General features: G+C 31.0%; 1 protein-coding gene across 1 annotated transcript in view; it reads right to left on the bottom strand.

Annotated features, from left to right (window-relative positions):
• Nucleotides 1-18,565, bottom strand: part of LOC118189230 (serine/threonine-protein kinase Pink1, mitochondrial-like) — a 35,259-nt gene extending 16,694 nt beyond the window's left edge. The window contains exons 1-4 of the mRNA XM_085815903.1: nucleotides 18,012-18,565; nucleotides 14,322-14,487; nucleotides 9,100-9,219; nucleotides 3,405-3,609 (exon numbers count right to left, since the gene is read on the bottom strand). Of these exons, the coding sequence (XP_085672029.1) occupies nucleotides 3,405-3,609; nucleotides 9,100-9,219; nucleotides 14,322-14,487; nucleotides 18,012-18,458 (938 nt within the window). The 5' untranslated portion in view covers nucleotides 18,459-18,565. The remainder of the gene's footprint in view (nucleotides 1-3,404; nucleotides 3,610-9,099; nucleotides 9,220-14,321; nucleotides 14,488-18,011) is intronic.
• Between the last annotated feature and the right edge of the window lie 5,988 nt (nucleotides 18,566-24,553).

Raw genomic sequence — 24,553 nt, forward strand, 5'->3', positions numbered from 1 at the left:
GAGATAGTTAACTGATTGGCCATTAACATGGCGTAAAAAAAACCATGATTCATCTAATAAGGTACTCTTATCCATTCCTGTATGGTCAATCTTCATATTTATATGCCCATCATAGTTGCAAATGCAACTGATACTGGGTTAATAAACACATGAGAAGGACATCTGCTGCAAAGTCTCAAATTCAACAGAATCCAAACAACTTTACACTGTGCTAGAACTAGTATTTTATTCAGCTGTCAGCTGAGCCATCAGCAGCTACCTATTTGCTTTCATCAGGCAGTACAATCTCCTACTTTTTGAATATGAATTTGGTAAGAATATCCAAAAACCTCAGCATCTAATACTTGTTTCAACATCCTTTTTCCACTTTTCATAGATAATGAAGATGGCAGTATACGAACATTTAATAACAGTGCTGTTTCGGAGATACTCATTCCTTACCTTTGGGCCATTACAATCTGACAGTCATCAAAGTTATTTAAATCAGCAGCTTTAATTACTCTACATGCATACATAATCAACAAAATGACACGTCAGTAGCCGTTAAATAACTTCCCCACCATGCTATATATACATTATTCCAGCACTATATAAATCATTCATATAAGCATACTCTCACACTATATGGTAGTTATAATGTTTTGGCTGATCGGTATATACTTGATGACTGACACAGCTACAGCACAGACTTCTTGTAGGATAAAAAAAAAAAAAAAAAATTATTTGAAAATGTTGCTAAATTTAACATTACATTTTTATACTGAGTCATAGCTTAGGTTTAATTAATTTTTTTTTTCCATTTTAGAATTTTTTTTAACAGTTATGATGCAAAAAGAGACTTCAAAAGATTTCATTTTTGATACAAATTTTCAGTGCTTAATAGCAGTGAGCAGTTTCTTTAAATTCCTTCATTGTACAGTTTTGTCAAAGTACTTTTGGGTAATAATTTTTTTAAACAGTTATGATGGAAGGGGGAAAAAAAAGACTTCGGAAGATTTTATTTTTCATATAAATTTTCAATTCCTTATCATAGTGAATATTTTCTTTAACCTTCCAGCATGCACAAAATTTACGACAAATTCAGTTTTTAATGCACACTTTTCCCATATCGAAGCTGACACATCTGAAGGTCATTTCTATTCCTCCTTTCCCCACATCATAGAATGTGCCAACAGAAAGTCATTTGACCTTTTTTTTTTTTTTTTTTTTTTTGTTGTTGTTGTTGGGCTTTTGTGCTACGTGGCAGCTTTTTCATAAAAGTTACGACACTAGCATGGTTGTGTTTTAAAATTCGGAAAATACTTTTTCTCTCAAATATTTTGTAATTTTGTGTTATTAATTCCCATGTATTATTTTAATTTGAATACATTTGCCTCTGTAAATTTTATATCAGTTTTCATGGCAAAGAAATATGTACAAGATTTTGCTTGGATTCTTCAAGAATTATCTGATGAAGGAAAAGAAACCTTTCGATGGAAGAACAATAGCGATTTCCATTCCTTATTTTCTTTTATTTCTACTTTTTAGAAATAAATAAAAACATTATTATAGTTTAAAGTGCGTTTTTATAACCAGTAAGAAGCAAATTTCCTTGCAGAAGTAAGTAATGCTAAACTTACTTTTTTTCCTACCAAGGCATTTTCCTTTTTACTTCCTTGTACGAAGTAAAAAGGAAGTATTGTAATTGCGAAAAGTTTCAGGCAGCATATTTCAACGAAAATATCCGTTTTGACCACTATCCATTGCAATTTAACAATAATTTTGTGCGACATCTGTCCGTAAGGACAAAATAAAAGACTCTTTCTCTCCAAAAAAGTTATAAAACTGCTTTAAAATGAATTCTGAAGAGAATTTTTCATGGTGTCTGTACGAACGTACTTAACGTATCTCGCATAACACAAAAAATGAGTAGCCTCAGAACGTTGAAATTTTGTATATAGGACTGCTATAACATGTAGATGTGCACCTCGTATTTTGGTTGCAATCGGCCGCACCAAACGTATATAAATATATTTATATATATATCCACTCTGCTACCCGGCTCAGTGATCTCAGTTTCTTTACACTTATATGTTTGTAAATTTTTTGCTTTAAAAATGATTGAATTATGTTGTTATTATCTCCCAGTTGAGGTTTTTATGCCTTTAGTAAATCTGTATGCAATATTTTTAGAATTATCAGCAATTTTAAAGTTGTTTAAGTGCTGCTAAGCCTAATAATTATTTTGATGGTGGCCATTGCTTGTTGACATTTGAAACAGCAGAATAGTGGATTTTTTGCCTATCTAGAGAAACTTAGCTTCGCAACAACAAAGATAACGCCTTCATTTATTATTGCGAATTAAATCATGCTTAATCCTTTCTGGAATTTTTTCGAGGAAATAAGTATTTAAGATTTACTTTGCCATTTTTAATACAGATATTTTAAGGTTTTATGTATTTTAGCCATGTCGCGAAGTGAGAACTGAATTAATTGAACAATAAATAATCATCTGTGAAAAACTGTTTTTGTTTTGTTTGCTGAATTTCTTTTATACATCGTTCTAGCTTTATTATAGTATTTGAATAGAACATGTGGCAATGATTAGATAATTCTTTAAATGATATAAATTTTGTGCATTCCCAGTTATAACATGAACGAAACATAATACTGTTAACTGAACCTAGCCAGAGTGTCACTATGGTAAACAAATATAGTGAATTTTAAAGAGTGCATTTAGTCTATTGTGGTTTATGCACTGTCAACGAAGTAGATATAATTCAATGCAATAAGTTTAAATGAAATGCAAGAAAAAATGCGTATAATTTAATATTCCGTACAAGGAAGTCATGTGGTGTACACATCAGATTTTTTATTGTCTATATTTGTCTTTGATGAATATTAAAATTAGCTTTGCTTTAAAAATATAATTATTAAATAATAAATTTAAAATTTTCTATAATGAAATACATCATTGCATTTCCATCTCATTAACATAAGAACTTAAAAACAATTTACTTATATTTGAATGTGATATCATTTGTATTTTGCAATAAGTTTAATATTTTATTTCTTAACAAATTTATTATCAATATTCACTCATTTCTGTTGTTTTTCGTGCCAAAAACGGTAAAATAACGGATGTTGTAAAAAATACGACGCGCGCATGCTCATATAAAATTGCCAAGGGCACGTGCTGGGAGGTTAAATTCCTTCAAAGTACCTTAAATTTTTTTTAAAACTTTTTTTAAGATAATTAATTATATTACTTTAAATTTTTATGATTTGTCAAAGATCTGCTTTAAACCCAAAAGTGTACGACTCTAAAACTTTTTTTTTTTAAACTCCTTATTTAAAAAGTCACAATCACAGATAAATATACATTCCAATACATTTGTAAAAATGAAATCATTATAACATAATACCTGACTTTATGTTTTGTCAGTTCACCCAAAGAAAACTCGCCAATGACTGGTAATGTCTCCTTATACATTGCACGCCATATAGCATATGCATTTGATTCAGCATTATAATTGAACATCACTTTTACAGCAAGGCTATTTGGAAGCAATTTCTCAGAAGAAAACATCTTGATAGAAGTGGGTTTTCCGAATATGCAATTTTGCAGATCTGCAAATTAAAAAAATATATATATTAGTATTATTAATCAAAATACTGCATATGCCTTGAGTTTATTGTAGATCCAGAAGATATATAAATGCACTTTCAGCATACAACTTTTACTCAGAGATATTCCAAATAATGGAAAACGTACAGTAAAATTCTTCCTAATCTTTTCACATGAAAGGCTTTTACATTTTAGGTATAAATGAAACAATATTTCATATACCATACTGCTATAGATGTAGAGTTGAGTGAATTGAAAAAAAAAAAAAAAAAATTTTAACTGAAAAAATGAAATTTAAAGAACATAAACTTTAAAATTATTAATAAAACTGAACTTATTATTATTTAATTTGTGAATATAATAAGGAATAATAAATTTTTATTTGAAACCTTATCTGACTGGAAGTACTGCAAGAAGTACTAATGCTGCAATAAAATTTATTTTTATTGCTATAACCGTGGAAAAGCTGCTTAGCCATATAAAATAAGGAAGAAAAAAGTTTTCACATAAAAATATATCTTGCATTCACAAATCACACTCAGAGTTTTGAACAATAGCAAAGTTTTGCTGTTTTTCATCAATTTTTTATAATTACTAAACTTACTACAATTGAAATACAATTAGTCCTAATGTCAACCTGTAATTTCAAACTATTTCTTGTTTGTGAAAAAAGTTCACAAAACACAATTTTTTGTAAAAACAGCAAAGCTTCACAATTTTAGATAATTTCTTTTTATTTTTAGTAAACAAACAATTTATCATTTTTCTATTTTGTTATTCAAAAGAGTACATCTTAAAGTTAAGTTTTTCAGGAAAATTCTGGCATAATATATCTTGATAGGAGGGTCGTCCTAACCAAGTCAACTCTCGCCTTAGTATCAAGTAACTTTTTAGCTGCTTTGGGCACATGTTTCATACATCTTTCTACAGCCTGGGTGTAACAAGGGAAGCTGTGGAAATCTGGTTGCAACAACGTGCCAGGTAACAGATTTCTGAGGTTGTCATCCATAATGTTCCTTAATACAGAGTGTGTTCACACATATTCATAATGATCTGCGGGGGCACTAATTAATGTTTAAAATGTAAAAAGTATTTTTTTTTTAAATGTCTGAACCTTTTTTTTTTTTTTTTCTGGACTATAAATCTGCAATGCGAATTTCATGATAGAAGGGTTTTTTGTAAAATTTCCAGGGAAAATTATTTACATTCCTCTTCTACTACTTCCAAGTCCAATCACTGTGTTGGGTTTGTGCTTTAAAAGAGCTTAGAAAGAGCTCTTTTCAAGAGTCCAAAGGCACAATAGTCCATAGGTAAAACATTAGGGGAATTTGCAAGAATACATTGAAAAGATATATATGCAATACCCGTATCAGTCTTTACTTTTACAATGCATGTACTGGTTCTTTTTTCTTTTCTTTTCTTTTTTTTTTTTTTTTTTTGAGGTACATCTTGTTGCTATGCATTGATGAAGTTTGACTCTTCGACACTGGGATAATATATATAGATTATATATACTCAAATATTTCGGCATATGGCTGGTTGCTTTGTTTTGATGCAGTTCTACTGACCGATGGCACTGTGGGTAAAGAGAATGTATTTCATATCTTGATAATATGTGCAGTTGATCTGAACATTTTTCTCCAGTCTCTTTATTTTCAATTTGCCATTATATTAAAGAACAGCAACAATCAGAAATTCTTTTTAAAAGCACAGGATTCTTTGAACCATGTTTTAGGATTTTTTCCTTCAGCCTGATGTTAATAAATAGAACTCTTTTTATTGCACGCATTTAAATACAACAAAGATTCATCTACTGTGAAAACATTTTTACATTTTTACTTGATTAAATGTTTCTCATAAAGAATTCTGTAGTGCATTCTGTGTTCGATGATATGTCATGGAAAAAGACGATACACATTATTTTTTTAATTTTATTTTATTTTATTTTTGCCTTTTTAAGATTCCCACATTAATCACTGTTTTTACAGTTGACACTGAGCATTTTAATTATTTCGCAACCTTCCTTTGACTTAGCGGATTTTCTTTTAACATCAAAGATTTTACCTTTGCAACAATCAAAACATTCTGCTTTTTCCTTGGACATGTATTTGGAACAATTTTTTGATTTGAAACCAGACTTTAAATTCCCCCCTTTCTTTTTGATAATATTATCTGTCATAGCTTTAGATATCAAAAAACGATGCCTTTCAGCTTTCTTAATAAGTAAATACGAATAATTTTCTTTGGAAAGATCACAAACATAGCCTTCTATCCACAGCTTCATTAAAAGTGCCATTTTGCATGAAAACAAAACAATCAAGTAGCAGATGATAATTTATACTTTCAAAAATAAAGCTGCATTAAAAAAAATTCCAAGCAGATTTTTTTTATAGAAAACAAAATCGTCTAAAAAATATGCAAACAGACTCTACAAATTTTCTTAAACATGTACTTACCTTCAAAACATTGTCACATATTTTACTTTTCAATAAGGTAAAAATTCCAAATCTTAAAGATTACTTTAGGATAAGACATTAGCTTTAAAAAAGTTAATATATACTAATAATATTTTGCTTTGAGAGCATTTCTTGTTTCCAAATGCTTATTAATGACTTTCTGAATATACTTATAAATTTTATTTTTGAAAGCAAACAGAAGCTACAATTCAGACATCTGCAAGTATATGAATTTTTGTTTCAAATTGAAATTTCCAGATGATACTCTCATTTTCACTAGATATATTCTCACTTTGGTCACTTCTATTATCACACAGTTGTTTCATTTATCGCCAAGTTGTTGTTTCGTTTATGGTAACCTGAATAGTTGAATGTTTCATAAATATACTTTTACCTAGAATTGGGTGCTCCTTTGACTTTTTAAGTGAAAATATATCGATGTGTACATGGACAAAGTCAAGGGAGTGTGCAATGGCAACTTTGTGCAATTCTCCGATTTTTTTTTAAAGTGAAACTAGGTCGACGTGTACGTGGATAAGTCAAGACAGTGTGCAATACCTAGTTTCTGCAATTCTGTGATTTTTTTTTTTTTTTTTTCAAGTGAAAATAGATGAATGTGTGCATGGATACTGAGTTTGTGCAATTCTTTGACTTGTTATTTTGTCTTTGTGTAGCAGCAATTTTTGGTGCTAAAATCAACGCTACACAAAGCCAAAATAATAAGTCAAAGAATTGCACAAATTCGGTAGCCATGCACCACCAAAAATTGGCAACTTTCCCCAAGGGGTACCTGTAAGTATACTTTTACATTCAGTTTATAGCTAACATCTTGCACATAAAAATTCACAAGAGAAATACTTCTGAAAACCAAAAAACAAATGAAAGATACTATTTATACATAGAACTTCCTTAGTACACTATATCTGACAACTGCCAAAGAGATGATGACAAAAAAATTCTGAATAATTTTTTTGGTTGATCTTTACATTATGGTAACTTGGCGATTTTTTGGCGAAAATTTGGCAACCAACTCTCCTACAGCAACCCTCTATTTTTTCCCCCCGCCGCCATTTTGTCTTCACGAAGTAAAGACATGTTTCTTTTCTTTTTATCTACTGAACACTTCTTCCGACAATCTACTAGCCGAATTACACTTATGCTAGAAATTTTATCAAACAAAACTGCTTAATCATGACAAATATTCACTGCAAAATTGCGAAAAAGTGCACAATACCATACTCCTTACGCGTTTTTCAAAATAACACATACACATAAACCATGTACACGCCGACTTATTTCTACTTAAAAAAAATCCCAGAATTGCACAAAAATGGCATTGCGCACACTCTTCACTATATCCATGTACACTGCTTTTTTCTCATAAATTAGAAAAATTTCACGAAAATACATGATAATTTTCTCAATCTTTAAACCTGGTAAAAAGAACATATATGAAATTACCTGATCGCGAAAAAGTATTTACCCTTGCCAAATATGAACATTTCCATATATAAAATAAATAAAATATCCAAAAACTTTTACCTCTAAATCATCTATTTCATTATACATGTCACCAACGAATTCATACCGCAAGCATTACAAATACTTAGTATCAAATATTTAAATTATTTCCATGCACGTTTACTTCAACTTAAACGTATACCAAATTCCTACAAACATAAAATTCACAAAATAACTATCATTTAATTAAAATATCACTAAACCATGTACACGTCGACTTATTTTTACTTAAAAAAACATCCCAGAATTGCACAAAAATGGCATTGCGCACACTCTTCACTATATCCATGTACACTGCTTTTTTCTCATAAATTAGAAAAATTTCACGAAAATACATGACAATTTTCTCAATCTTTAAACCCGGTAAAAAGAAAATATATGAAATTACCTAATCGCGAAAAAGTATTTACCCTTTCCAAATATGAACATTTCCACATATAAAATAAATAAAATATCCAAAAACTTTTACCTCTAAATCATCTATTATATTATAAACGTCACCAACGAATTCATACCGCAACCATTACAAATACTTAATGTCAGATATTTAAATTATTTCCATGCACGTTTACTTCAACTAAAACGTATACCAAATTCCTACAAACATAAAATTCACAAAATAACTATCATTTAATTAAAATATAATTAAATTCAAAAACACTACTTAAAATATAAATGAGCACATACATTAAATTAATAAAAATTACCTTACAATCCTAATTACTTTAAACTAAATCATTGCTAATAACAATTTTCCCAATAATACCAAATTCCTTTACTTCCACCTTACATTTAGAACAATGCATAAAAATAATATCCTCAAATAATTAAAAATACTAACTTACCTAATCTTCTTCAGAATCTTGATTATGTGTCCAATAAACTTTTCTTCTTTCTGTTTCAGGATCTTTAAAATCATACTTATATTTCACTGCAAGGTACCAGGTAAAATAAATAACTTAATAAAACATCTTTATTTCTATCTCGCACAACCTTAAAGAAACATTTATTACTACCCTTTCCAATACCACTAAATACCCATTTCGAATTCACTTTAGTTACGGCCATGGGATCCAAAAATTCACGAACACTGTTTCACACAACACAGAATAAAGCCAAATACAAAATTTCCAGATTTTTCCCCAATTCCCCCCCCCCTTTTCCGATTAAAGAACCGTAATTCGTCCATTAGTATCACATGACATATCCCATGATCTCTCATTTCCCTCACACGAAATAATGCGTAATCGGAACTGAGTACTGCTCACATTATTACCAAAGTCCAGGTAGTAACCTTTATCGCCTCCAAAATGTCGACAAACTACCAGTTACCATATTGTAAAGATCAACCATTTTTTTATATCAATACTCAGTTAAAACTTCATCTGGTAAGAAACTAGAGTCTGCAAAGATTCTTAAGATATCAAAGTTCCAAATTTTATTACAATAATAATTATGTCAATATTAATATACATGGTATTTATTAAACATTAAATAATAATAATAATAATTTACCTTGTGTTCCTTCAGTATGCGATATAATAACTTTTGTTTGGTGTTGAACATTATCACGAGTTTCAGTTGCTTGTGGAGTAGTTGTAACAGTTTCTTTCCCAACACTGAACAATTTAGAATCTACAACATTAAAACAACCATAAAAATGAGTTGAACTATTACACAAAGTTATTAAAAAGTCACCACTGAAATTTATTTTCTATTATAATTTATTTCATTAACTTTTTCCCCCCTCTATGACAAAATGCAGCAATTTCTCTGATCAAACACAATAAACTAGTTTGCAAATTAAGTCTCAATAATTAAATAATTGCATACATTTACTAGAAAATAAAAAGCAATAACTAAGATCAGTATAAAATTTTTTAACTGATCATCTTATCATAAAGAAAATGAGAGAACAGGAAATTTACATCTCATCCTGTAATTCTCTATTTACTTTGTCTCGTGCAGTCTTTTCATCATTGCTGAAAGATCACTTCCCCTTTCCATTGCAAAACTTGAAAAATACATTTTGATTTAATTTGGTTTATTTTTTAACATTTTATAAATTAAACAAAACATATATAAAATGTTGACGGAACAGCTTTAGTATAGCCCACCTTCAAAGTTTGGCGAATTTGGTTTGGCGCCAAAGCACATGAAATACGTTGTTTTGAAAAATGGTTGCCATCCAGATTTTCGATGAAACTCCGTGTTTCAAAAAATGGCGGCCATCTTGATTTCACTAGAAATCGTGGATAATAGAAATAAGTTTACGACTATTATACACGATTTTAAAAGAAAGAAATATTAAGAAATGATTAATAAAAATGATTAAGGTTAAAAGGATGTAATTTTAAAAACAATACCGGAAACCTTTAGCTATTTCACCTTTAATAAATAATTTGGTGTGACGTCACAATGTATTCTCCATGCTACGCGTAATTTCTATTTTCTCTTTAACAAAAACAATGAATTGTTTATTATTGTAAATTAACATCAAATTCTTTAAATTGACATTTCTGAGCTTAGGCGTAACTGAAAATAAGTATAATAAATTGTTTATATTTAAAATTATCATGATACAGTAAGCGAATTCTACCAGTTATTACAACGATAAAGAACCTCGCAGTCTCTCATACTTGTATTTCATACAGCTTCAGTATTTTAAAATATTTTTAAGCTTTACCAATTTATACAAATAAAAAAAGTTTTTTTTAATTAATACTCTGGAACATATCAATTTTTATCATATTTACAAATAAACGTTTTGCTACGTAACAACATAATCCCTTATATACCAGTAAGTAGACAATTTTCATTATTTTCTAGTACATTAATGAAAAACAGGTTCTTAAATTCCCAAATCACATTATATACTCTGTAGGCAGGCATACTAGAATTCTACACATAAATAAATAAAAAATTTAATTTCTCGCAATGAGAGAAAATATTATAAGAAAATAAATACTACAAATTAGGAACACTAAGCAATGCTTCACATACACACACACATACAGTGTCTCACAAAAGTGATGGAACACTTGTGCTTTACAAAAGGAAACTGTAGTAAAATAAATTTAAAAAAACATGTAAAACTTTTTTGTGGGTGTGTTTCATACTTAAATTTAGTAACAATTATTACATAACATAGATTTTCTCAAAATATTAAAATATCAATTTAATAAAAATACAATTGTTTAGAACGGAGCAAAAAATGGCTCACATAAGTGATGGGACACTTACTTTTATCCAAAAATTTTACTTTATAAAAGGTTTTAATATTTTGTCGGATTTCCTTTTACTTTTAAAACATGATTTAATCTTCTTGGGATGGATTCAACTAATTTTTTTGCGATTTCTGGAGTGATTTTACCCCATTCTTCTTGAATCACCGATTTTAATTGTTGTTTTGAAGAAATGGTGTGTTTGCGAAATTCTTCCTTGGGTTTTATGCACACCAAGATTCTACCGTCAGAATCAAATATATTAAATTTACTCTCATCAGCAAATATAACTTCATTCCAGTAATCAGAATTCTTATTTATGCGGGATTTTGCGAAAGCCAGTCTGAGGTTTCTATTCTTTTCACTCACGAAGAATTTTTTCCTGGCTGCTCTACCGTGATATCCAGCAGATCGAATTACTCTTCCAATAGTCTCAGGATTAATAATTACTCCATATAATGCTTGTAAATCAGCAGCAACTTTAGGAGCACTTATTCTTGGATTTTTTTTAATATTTCGAACGATAATTCGCTTTATTCATTGGATAGCTTTAATGGTCGACCAGGTCTTTTTTTATCCTGAATCATATGATTCTTTTTATATCGTTTAATGATATTGAAAACTGTTGAATGACTCAGGTTAACTGTTTCAGCAGTTTCTCTAATAGAATTTCCACGTTCAATTTGCAAATTAATAACTAATTTTCGAATTTCAGGCAAAGTTTCTTTTCGTTTAGCATTCATGGCTTCACAGGGATAAAAAACACAAAAAACAAACTGGAGAGAAATACTGCAGACGATTTTATAAATTATTGCCAATTGCTTTTGAGTAAAAATAAAAACCCCAAAAAATATTTTTATTGCTTACTTCAGACGATTTTTGTTGCATAGTACGTAGTAGTATCTAATGGTGTCCCATCACTTATGTGAACCATTTTTTGCTCCGTTCTAAACAATTGTATTTTTATTAAATTAATATTTTGAGAAAATGCATGTTATGTAATAATTGTTACTAAATTGAAGTATGAAACACACCCACAAAAAATTTTTACATGTTTTTTTTAATTAATTTTATTACAGTGTCCTTTTGTAAAGCACAAGTGCCTATCACTTTTGTGAGACACTGTATTATCAAAGAACTCATATTATCAAGTGCGATTACGATTGCAAACACTACCATATTATAATAATGAGGTAAAAGTTACTTATAGGGTCAAAGTTTACAGTTTTTGAGTAGATCGTCGGACTATCGATATATATCGTAAGTCGGAAAGCATTATAAACATATCAAAACCAAAAAATTAAAAATACAATTTAAATGAAAAATGATGTCTTAAATATAATTCACAATTAAAACAACAATACAAATTTAAAATACGCAAACGATATGTTAAACATTGCATATAAAATACGTTACATTGCAGCTCGTCATCATACATTATTTCGTTTTCCTTTATACACAACGATCCGTATTCGCTCGAAAAACATCAAAGCTCGGTGTCCATGTACACATCCATCTTTTTCCATCTTAAAAATATCAGAGAATTGCACAACCTCGGCATTGCACACTATCTTGGCTCTGCCCATGTACACATCGATCTTTTTTCACTTAAAAAAATCCTATAATTGCACAAACTAGGCACCGCGCACAACCTCTGCATTGCGCACTACATTGGCTTTGCCCATGTACACATCGATATATTTTCACTTAAAAAACATCCTAGAATTGCACAAACTAGGCACCACGCACTACAATGGCTTCGCCCATGTACACATCGATCTATTTTCACTTAAAAAAAATCCTGGAATTGCACAAACTAGGCACCGCGCAGAACCTCGGCTTTGCGCACTACATTGGCTTTGCCCATGTACACATCGATCTATTTTCACTTAAAAAAACATCGTAGAATAGCGCAAACTAGGCACCGCGCACAACCTCGGCATTGTGCACTACATTGGCTTTGCCCATGTACACATCGATCTATTTTCACTTAAAAAAACATCCTAGAATTGCACAAACTAGGCACCGCGCACAACCTCGGCGTTGCGCACTACATTGGCTCTGCCCATGTACACATTGATCTATTTCCTTTTGAAAAAACATCCTAGAATTGCACAAACTAGGCACTGCGCACTACATTGGCTCTGCACATGTACACATCGATCTATTTTCACTTAAAAAAATATCCTGGAATTGCACAAGCTAGGCACCGCGCACAACCTCTGCATTGCGCACTGCATTGGCTTTGTCCATGTATATAGCGATCTCTTTTCACTTAAAAATCAGAAATTGAATAAACTCTGCATTGCTCATATACTAAGAAATCTGCTTTCACTTAAAAGAAATCGGAGAATTGCAGAAATTCTCGCATAAGCAACTCCATTAATTCGCGTTGTAAAAAAAAAAAGTTTCTAGAAAAATTGAGCTTACTACAGGCGAATCAAGATCCTAGCCTAATTGATTTCTCAGCCGTACATTTCTTGCAAATACTACCTTTCGATGACTTTTTCTGACTAACTAACCAGCATGGTATCTTAATTTTTCACAGAAAATGTTATCCTTCATTAATCGACAATCCATCAAAAATCCTCTAAAAAGTTCATACTCTATTGTTAATTCATACATAAAATATCTGTTCCCAAAATTTTACACTTGTTTGAAAACTCCCACCTTAAATTTTCCTTTATAATCTCCTGATACTTAATTACAACATCACTAACAGCAGTTTTAGAGCAAGCAATAACTAAACGCAAAAATATCACCTCAAGTAGCCAAATATATATATATATATATACAAAATAGTATTCACGGTATCTGAGCATTAAACAATCGCCAATAACAGTGTTACGAATTATGTATTTAGATATTAATTTTAGTAGAATTCTAATTTAAAATGTTGTATTTCCTCCTGCAACGCAGCGTGAGACAAATTTTAAGACAAATCTATAACGGAAAAGTAAGAATACAGGGCACGTGCATTAAACTTTCAGTAAACGGATATGTCGGTAATTTGTATTGAAATTGAATAAATGTAACTGACTACTAAATTAGCTGTAACCGTAATTCCATCCTCTTGTTTACATTGCGTTTGGTGAATAGTATGGGTTACCAGATCATATCATTTATCGCCGCTCTTGGCGATATTATTTTTGTTTAAAATTCCGGGTGGGCTATACTAAAGCTGTGCCAATGTGGACAAATACCAAAACTTGAAAAACAATAGTTTATATATATATATATATATATATATATATTCATAAACTATAACTACACATTTAACAGATAAATCTGATCCCACCCCTGAAACAATGAAATTTCTCCTGGTTTTTAGAAACTGGATCTGAACCATTAAAAAAAAGTAGGATTTTTAAAGAACACTTTCATTCTTTACAAATTACGGAAAGAAGAAATTTAAATTAAAAATGCATCTGCAAAAATTGCAGTTTCAGTTGATAATAGGAGAAGCACTTTTAATAACTTGATAGAAGACACAAGAATATATGCACACTTTACCTGTTTGAGTTGTAGACTGCAAAGAAGCATCATAAACAGCAGCATTACAACCTTTAGCAATCATTTCCCCAATTTTTAAATCAGCCAAAGTAAACTGTTTTTTAGATTCATAAACTTGAAGAATACTTTCTCCTGCCATTCTGGTAGGTACTTTTGAGAATGCATTCTAGGGAAAAAAACATTTTTTTAGATAACATGAAGCTTAAAATTTGTAAGACAAGACCATAAGTTGTTGTTGCTATTTTACATTTTTTAATTGTTTAGTTGGCACTTGCATGTTAGCACAACTACCTTGGAGCAATCTGATGACTTTTTATACAAGAAAATGAATATTTACTATATGCAGTACAAAGTTCTGCAGTATAAAATCTGGATGTCTAATATCCAGAATGATCTAATATCTAGACCTCATGACCAGCAGCACTTTTTTTTTTTTTTTTTTGCAAAAGGGAGAAAGACTGAGAGTAGCATACGCTCAATGCTTCATGCATGTGCAGTAAACATTTTTCATAATAAAGCATGTAGACTGTCCTGATTATTAATTTCACTTCTGCACTAAACAGAACGCCTCCATGTTGCAAGTATGATCAATAAATTCGCTCACAGCCACCTTACTGTTTGACATAAATCTCAAACCAAAACTTTAATCAAAGTTGATTGCCGATTTTATACCTAACGAATATCATATAATCTTTACATCTTTTATCATTGATTACATCTCGCATGTTATTACATCAATCACTGTGAACATCCAGGGTACTCCACTTGGCATAATATAAACATACCTTCCAACAGCAGGAAAAATAGTACATACTTGTTAAAATTAAGAGAAAATTTTAACTTTGGATATAGCCAATCAGATTCTTGGAGATTTTAATGCAAAGCACTTTTTACGGGAGGTAGATGTGGTTGACGGCAGGGGCACATTTATTTTATACAACGGTATTTTTTGGTTTGGGTTATGTGATTATAACAAAGCCCTGAGGGCTATATGCCTAAGGGAAGGGATGCCTTTGTGGAAGACTTTCTAAGAAAAATTGGCTTGTATACACGTTGCACATGAGGAAAACCATGAAAACACCCATGCAGCCAGCCCATTAGCGGGATTCGAACCTCGGACTGAACTACCAATGTTCAGCGACTTTACCACTCGGCTGTTAGCGGTGACTCGTTATACTTTCATGAACAAGGATATAAATTCACTGTCATTGTTTTATTTTTCCTTGCATTTTGAAACAAAAAAATTAGGATTTGGGACTTGCTTTCCACAGAACAGCAACCAACAGATTCAGAGTTATGGTATTTTACCATAAATAAAAAGTATATATTAATGTACATCATATGGATTGCTGAATATGGCCGACAAAAAGCTAAATACTTTGAAACAATTACCCTTGGAAGTTTGCACTCGCAACAATCTAAACAGAGCTTCTGGTAAATTTGGCCTAACCTAATTGGAGAAATCCTTTTTATGGAACAAGTCAAATACTGATAGTTTACTAAAGGAAGAGGCTTTATTTATCCCATATTGGACATATAAAGTGAATATTTCATACAAGCAATAAAGGGAAAATAATTGATCTGTTCTAATAAAAAAATTTCGGCCGTCATTATAACTCTGCTTAACACTAAAATATAAATGCAAAGAATAAAATACTATGCTTAGATGTTTTTCTCTTATTTCAATTAAGGTACTTTCTGTTACCGGGACCCGACTCATCATCAAATGTTTTGCTAAACTCGCCAAGAGGTACATATGAAGTAATGAGATTGCTTTAACAGACTGATGCTGTGCAAAGTAACTTTCACCGGTTCGCCAGTTTGCTTTACCGGAATAATGCTCTGTAAAGTGAATTCCATTTGAATTTTTATCATAGATTTGAGACTTACCTAATAATGAAATATTTTCAATATAATTTCTGTAAGAACATTAAATTACTCCCTGTGAAAGAAAGTATACGAAAACCATGAAATGAAGCTCTACATCAATTCCACGGAAGCACGGAAACGTGCGTGTGTGGGGGGGGGGGGGGAATTATGCTCTGAAAATTGGTTCGAGGGATAGAAAATCAGTTTCTTAAATCGGCACTCCCCTTAAGCATGGTGTTTAGAATTAACACAAAATATATCCATATCTGAAGTGAACATAACAAGAACTAAAAATTAAAAAGTTCAATCGAAATTTAACCATTCATCATTTTGCACGGAACTCTTCAAAATGCACTGAAGTGAGGTTACATTAAAACTAATATGAAGAAATCAGAGATGTATCCTACGAAAATCAAACAAAACCCCAAAATTAGTGGTTAAAACTTGCAGCTAATTCAAAAGAATGACTTGCAATAAAAGTTAACAATGAAACTGTTTGAAGAGTCATTAGGGCTTATGGACACAATGGGTGATCAGCAAGAAGAAAATTCTTGGCCTACAGACAATGCAAATACATCTGGCACTTCCAAAATCCATAGGAAGCAAAAATTTACTGGAACATTTCTTTTGTACATTTGTTACATATTTTGGCATGCATTTTAATTGTAAAGACACAAATAAGCTAAATGCACATACAAATGGTTTAGTCCACAGATGGTACTATTTGTGTCGCAGCATGTGTTTGGTTTCTCTATACCAAAAAGTATGGCTTGTGCATAATGGAAAAGTACTAATTCATCTCATTGAAATAATGTTATATTTGCAAATAAGTCAAAATTTAATAGAGTTGTGTCTAATGCACGAACTGCTGCGAGATGAAAGACAAATGGAAGAAATAGAAGACTACTGTTAAGCATGAAGGTGGTTGGGTATGTTTCACTGCCTCTGGGAAAGGAATTTTATTTTTTATAGAATATGGATTTGTATAAACACATAAATGTTTTTAATAAAAACCTGAAAGCATCTGCAAGAAAATTTAGAATGCAAAATATATTCAAATTCTATCACAAGAAAGTTCCTCAACATACAAATTCTATATGTTCATTTGTGGTTGTTATACAACTGTCCTGAAGTTACCAAAACTCATCCACATTCTTAGAGTTGAATCCTATTGAACATGTATGGGGTGAGTTGGAGAAAAGAATAAGCAAATATGATACTTATTCTAAAGCTCTATCAAAAGCAATTCTGACAAAGATATGAAACAGTCTTACTCAAAAAAATTAACTAAATCAATGCAAAGTACATGGAAAGTGTAATTATTACTAAAGGATATCTAATGAAGTACTGTATGTCCTACTATTTTATGTTATTATTAAACATAAGCTGCTTGTGCAAATAGTCATGTTGGTTAATTTTCAGAACTTTTTAAATGAACTCAAAAGTTTTGAATAACTTTTTCAAAAACAAGCAGGTTTTAGAAAAGATGATATAGGAAAGAAAAGTCATTTCTCATTGAAAATATCAGTCACTTAGTAACTGGTATTTTCAAATAAACTAAAAAGCACAACTTTGGAAACAAATGTGAGTCACTATATAAAACAAGACATAGACTTATATACAAAAATAATTTTAGAATACAAACTTTAAAGGTAAGAAATCTCACTGAATCAAATACATTAATAATAATTAAATAATCATTATTAAAAAAGAACTATTTCTGCATGCACACACTTAGATTGTTATTTTACAATGCTATTAATCATAATTATCAAATAACATGTCTCTATTATTTATTACAAGTATTGCAAAAGCATTTACTCGTATTTCATAGGAAACTCCTTCTAATTCTTCTTCATTAGTTAATAATGACGGTTTCTTTGCCAACGCAAAACCAACGAAACATACCATAGGGCCACTTCCCCCTTGTAAAATTCTTTTTCGTGATTCTTTGCTTAATGCACCCACTAGGGAATTGGGGACCCATCTCGCAGTTACTTTCTGAATAAAACCCGGCCGATAAGAAAAAAAATTTGATTTGGGGGAAACCGTCAGGACAGGGTTTTCCGAAAAATATTCTACAGGTAACCTATGCTGATAACGATAGTTATTGGGTGAGCATTCATTCCCTTTCCTCCAAAGACCTCGAAGGAACTGGCGAGACTTTCCAAGGGCATTTTCAATTAGAGTTTGGATAGACGATTTTGCGGCATTATCAGATACTAAATGAGTTCGAATAGGATGAAAAGACTTTGCAAAGAAATTCATCGCTCCCACAAAGCTTCATCCAAAATCCATCATGAGATAATTCCGAATCGCGCTCGTAATCAAATGCGCACTTAAGACGTGACAATACGAAAACAATTTAGCATACTTAACGACGGTTATCGAGTTAACTGTTAACATCTGACAGACAGACAGACAGACAAAATAGACAGATGTCTTGTTTTGCACCCGCTAAGTCTTTCTGCACCGATGGGCGAAAAATCAAGCATAGGTGCGAAGGAAAGGTATATAGAAAGGGGGGCAATTTCGTATTTGAGAAGAGTAAAAAGAAACTTCGTACATTTTTTACGAGTTCAAAAGGCCAGAAAGAAAAGATGGGACAAAATAAAATTTAAAATAAATGGCCCAGAAATAATATAGGAAAAAAAAAAAAAAAAAAAAAAAAGAAGAAAAAAAAAAGAAAGAAAGGGCCTAAAGAAAGAAAAGGAAAAGAAGTAGAAAATATCCTAAAATACGATTGTGTCCATGTGTGTAGTTAAGGAGTTCATCTGTAAAAATTAGTGTCTTTAAGAAGCAAACTTTAGCTAAGTTTAATAAAAAAAAATAATAAATGAATGAATTCCTACATGGTAATGTGTATGCCCTAATCTTGAGACCTAACTAGAAAAGACATATATCATCACAGAGATGTACATAATATTTTAACTAAAGTAACATTAACTATTGCCGTTCCCAAAAAATTCATGTATATTTCAGAAAAACAGTAATTGACAAAATCATAAATCCATACACAGTGTGAGAGCATATCAACAAAAATAAATTATACAGTTTATTTTTCTTAAATATTAGTTAAATATAAAATTAATTTATTAATTTAACAGTTGTAATTTATTATAGTACAAGTTTAATAAATTCCGTCACCCTGTATTTATATTTGATCATAATTCCAAGTTTGATACCTGAAAAAAAAAAAAGGTCGGGGATCTTAGTTACAAAAATCACAATCTATACTCATCGATGGTCAAGAGATCCCCATTTTTTCCTTTTCAAGAAATTCCTAAGCACGAAGAGGGGGGCCTCCGAAGGGTGTGAATTGCTGATAAGAACGGAGTACTGATAAGGAATGTGGCGTCTCTACCGAATAGTTACGAAGAAAAGAACCACATGACTTGCTACTATTACTAACTATTGTATAATGCTAGAATCTTATGAAAAATAATAAATAAAGAAATTTAATTGCACTCTAGTGATAGAGAAACATATATTGTATAAAGAACAGAATGTTACTTATCTGAATATTCCGTGTCAGGGCCTCTTTTGGATTTCTCGTGTTGATAGTAAGCAGCTAACAAAACATCTGAAGTTTCGAAGAAGCGAAGTTTCCTTTTTTCAATTTGATGAATGAGACATTGCATAGGAAAGGTGAATTAAACTTTTTTAGAGAGTTGAAAATATTTACTGAAACAGTTATTTAAAAAATTTCGGAGCTATGTTTAGACACTGCCTACAGCTTTCGTGATCGCAGCGCCCTCCCGAATACGAATCACTGTTAACATCTTTGGAACAGGGATCAGAGATCAGAGGTCATTGAAAATCAGCTTTTCCCTAAGTTTTGAGAATCTTAATTACATATATACAAAAAAAAAAAAAAAAGAAAAAAGAAAAAGAAAAAGAAAAAGAGGTATTTAAATGAAATTTTTAAAAAAGCATATGACTACAAAGAACTTTGAGTTTAAATCTCTGTCCAATAGGTAAAATCTAAAAGTTGAATGACTAGTATTTGAGAAAAATTGGTTGAAATCCAGTTCCAATAAATTTTCTTAATATTAATTATGCTAAAATCTGTATGTTTCAATTGTATTTTCATTTTTAGCAGTAAAAAAATTCATTTTTTATATGCTTTTCATATAATTTCATAGTTGTAACATATTCTTTCCTATATTCAAAATGAAAATTTTTCTACTGTGTTTTGCCTGTCAGCGGTAAAACAAAGAAACAAAAAACAGGAAAGTTTGTAAACACCGGTACTATGCCTTTCGTTCATTTTTTAGGCAAACGAGCTGGTTGCATAAGCCGTTTCGTGCTCTTTTCTATGTGTCACAAGGATGCAAGCCAGTTTCCCTCAAAAAATTCACCAAGAAGCATTCCTCCACATTAGCCATGTAAGCTTTGCCATTATAAAATAAACCAAATCAAAACAAACTTCCATTTTATTTTACTCTTTCCAAATAGTGTCTAAACCAAGAAGACAGTTTTATAAAATTTATCTCTCTAAAAGGATTTCTTACAGGTTTAATTAGAGACTTGCTACTTTTCAGGTCTCAGGAAACTATTTTAATCTTAAGCAGTAAGTAGTTAAGTGTTTTGGTTTAAAAAAAAAAAAAAAAAATCTGAAATTTTTCAGATTTTAAATTACGTCCAAAGGGGCGCTTTTTTAACGTTTTGAGTGTTACCTTTATTTATTAAATATCATGTTCTTTGCACTTAAACCATAAAATTCAATTCAAGAGCAATATCGTAAAATAATGTTAAATTAAGCATATCTTTAGAATTTCCGATATACACAGTCTCGCGAGCTGGAGATAAAAGTATTTTTTTTTATATATAACGTTGCCATTTCTCGCTTTTAAAGCATTGAGTTTGTAAATCAAAAATTCTTTAAAGTTTTACAAAATATAAAATCTATAATAAAACAAATTCCAAATTTGGGATTTCAGATGCCCATATTCGCAGTAGGATTTCGTCATTCAAAATTCGATGGCTCTATGTACCATTGTTTTATCACAATGCGAGAAATAGACAATCATTTATGCAGATTTTTCATTATTTAATTTCTTCAAATATAATGCAGGACTCTAACATTTTGTGGCAACAGTTTGAAAAGTGAACCGACGTTTATGAGTCCGGCGCAAAATGCCAAAACGAAAGCAATAGTCCTTCGGGACTGAAATCCCTTTGGACTAAAAAAAAGATGTATTCTGTCTATATTTTGAATGCACTTTATGGGTACAAGACGTTTTAGCAAATTTACCTCATCCTGGGATTTTTTGATGATCCTAGGCGCTTTAATTTTCAACATAAGATTAACATTTATAGTGTATGAGTGCGTAACTGAAAGAAAGTTTCTCATTTACAGATGAATTTGTTTTCAATTATATCGATAACCAGATTGGTATTATTTTGAAGGACATTTGCTCCAAGCCATCGTCTATTGTTACTGCAGTATCTGACAGGACGAAAGCTAATTATCTTCATCGAGTGCAATGGTTTAATAATTAGGTCCGGCATTAACATTTTTAGCACCCTAGGCTTTCTGCTTAGCTATCACACGATAAAAATTGAACATATTAATGAATCCAAACGAAAAATTTGAATTTCGCTTGTTAGAACAGTTCAGTTGGTCCCTCCAAAAACCGGGACTCTAGGCGGCTATCCATGTGAGATATAATTAGACTGTATAATGTGTGTTTATTCACTGTGTATAATGTGAGGTTTTGGGGTGATGATCTTAATTTATTTCTATTATGAATTCTTGCTAATGCCTAGCTACTTAAGAAGAATCCAATTTGTTCTGAGTTATATCCTTCTTACTGAGTTACACAATTTATTTCTCTTAAAGGTTTGTTAAACATACCTTAAAATTCGACTCTAGTGTTCTTTGCTCATGTTTTATGGAGTATCTACCATCCATATAACCATGTATCATTGTACCATCCATATAACCATTGTAACCATTGTATCCATATAACCATTGTATCATTGTACCATCCATATAACCATTGTACCATCCATATCTACCATTGTATATAATTCATTCATTCATTCATCTACCATCAAGTTCATTAAAACTGTCACTTGAGGGATTAATTGCACAATATTTTACTATTTGTAATAGGAATATTTAGTACTCCAATTATGTAAAAGCACTATATTTACTACTGCTGAAACTCTCACCGATGAAACTTGCCAAACGATTCACATAATGTGATTCGCTCGTGGTCGCCTCGAAATCAGAGCTTTTATAGAACTCGTAATGCACGAATGAATTGTGTGTTATATATTAGTTGTATTGTATGTTGCTGTTATAATTAGTTAGTACTGTGTGTGTAGTGATTTCAAAATATGTTATTCTAGAAATGCCTTAAATTGTCTTCGGTTAACATAACAATTCCGGTTTCTTTTGCATTAGAAGAAGAAAGATCTGAAAAGGCAAGATTTTTGCCTTTGTGCCTGACATTTTGAGCAAGTGGCACGTGAGTGAATTAACTTAAGGTAACCCACCTCGTTCAAAAGGCCGATTTCGACTGAAAAACTCATTTTTTTAAATTTAATATTTTTTAAGGCCATATTCTTAGCTATCGAAAACAGATTTTCTCTTCTTGATATGCTGATTAGAAGTGGAGATATACCCGTTTTTCTGAGATACAACAGACCGGAAGTAACTGTCTGCCACACCGGAAGTTAAAGTTTAAAGGACAAATTAAAGGTGCAACTTCCACTTTTTTCTGTGTTATATATAAATTAAATAATTTTAAGCCTTTCGATATGTTTGGAGAATCTGGCAAAGTATTTTCATTATGTATTTTCTCTTTTACGTTTGGCAACAACGTTTCAAACTTATTGTTTTGTTTACATTGAGATTTCGGTATTTCGGTTTTGTGTACAAATTTCCTGCACTAATTTATCAGCTAAAGATTCATTTTTCTGCACTTTTTTTATTCTGTTTAGTAATCGAAAGTTAGAGGATGCCAAAATTTATATGTAGTCATTTAAAAAAGCGGAAATTTGACAGCGACTAATACACTTAATATGTGACTGCTGATGCTGGTAGTCACAATGAAACTGAAGAATCTGTCTATGAAATTATCTGGAACATTATTGCAAATGATAAAAGTGATTTTGATGAATTAAAAGGCAATCATATGTTGAGGTTTCGATTCTTTTAAATGTTATACTCTCACTTTGTCACATATAATGCAGGAGCATTTTTAGTGAATATTTGTATATATAATGTCATGTAACAATCTGAAAACTTTAAACGCGATTTTTGATTAGTTGTTTTTTTCATGATTTCTGTTCACGGCAACTTTGATAACTCTAAACGTTCATTATAGAATCACTTGAAATTTTACACACACGTGTTATATATTATTATGCATAATGTAGACTAGCAGTTAAAAAATTAATCCCATGGAATTTAAGTTACATCATTTTTTCTTCAATAGCGTGTGTATTTTTTAAAAAAATTTAGTGTTTACTAACATATTTGACCATATTTTGCTAGTGAATCAATATTTTCAAATTATTCTGGTTCAATATTTGTTTCTAAGTAGTATGTATAAAATAAAGCCGAAAATATATTTTTATCAACAATATTTTCTTGTCAGTGATGATTGATATTTTTATTAATTTTGATATAAAATTTTCAGTTTTTTGCGTACATTTCTCAAAATAAGGATTTTTTTATCGCTTTTGAGGTGATTACATTTAAGCTTGAGTACAATTCATTAAAAAATCACTTAAATTCAAAAATAGAACAAACATTTTAAAAAACGCCCTTCGAGCGAGGTCGGTTACCTTAAGGTAACATTATCGATTTTTCTGTATTTTTAATCTGAAAGGCACTCTTATTGAATTCTTAAGATTTTATATGTTTTGATTCAGTAAATACGTCAGTAGAAGAAATACCTGAACTACAGGAAAAGAGGACTGATTTGAGAACTCCCATTACCAGAATTTAAGGATTTTTTGAAATTTTGCAGCATAATAAATTTTTAAAAATCCCGAATTTTTCTGGTTTCTATTGAAGTTTTGAGATGGTTTTCAGTGTTTAAATGTTTTTAATATTTGACGGCATCTTGAATAATCCATTTTCGAATACAAACCACGTTACATGATAGCAGATTAGCTTCCTATGAACGAGCGGTGCCGGTAGGCCATCTGTTATCACTGAACACTGGTAGTTCGACAGGGTCTCGAAGAACAGCGAATGGCCTGGTTTCATGGGGTCCACCAGCGGCCGAGCGGTAATGTCGCTGAACACTGGTAGTTCGGTCCGAGATTCGAATCCCGCAAACGGGCTGGCTGCATGGGCGTTTTCGTGGTTTTCCCCATGTGTAACGTGTATACGAGCCAGT

This window comes from Stegodyphus dumicola, chromosome 1 (assembly GCF_044657685.1).
Source record: "Stegodyphus dumicola isolate Sdum_Otavi_A_Nest chromosome 1, ASM4465768v1".
In the NCBI taxonomy this organism is placed as follows: domain Eukaryota; kingdom Metazoa; phylum Arthropoda; class Arachnida; order Araneae; family Eresidae; genus Stegodyphus; species Stegodyphus dumicola.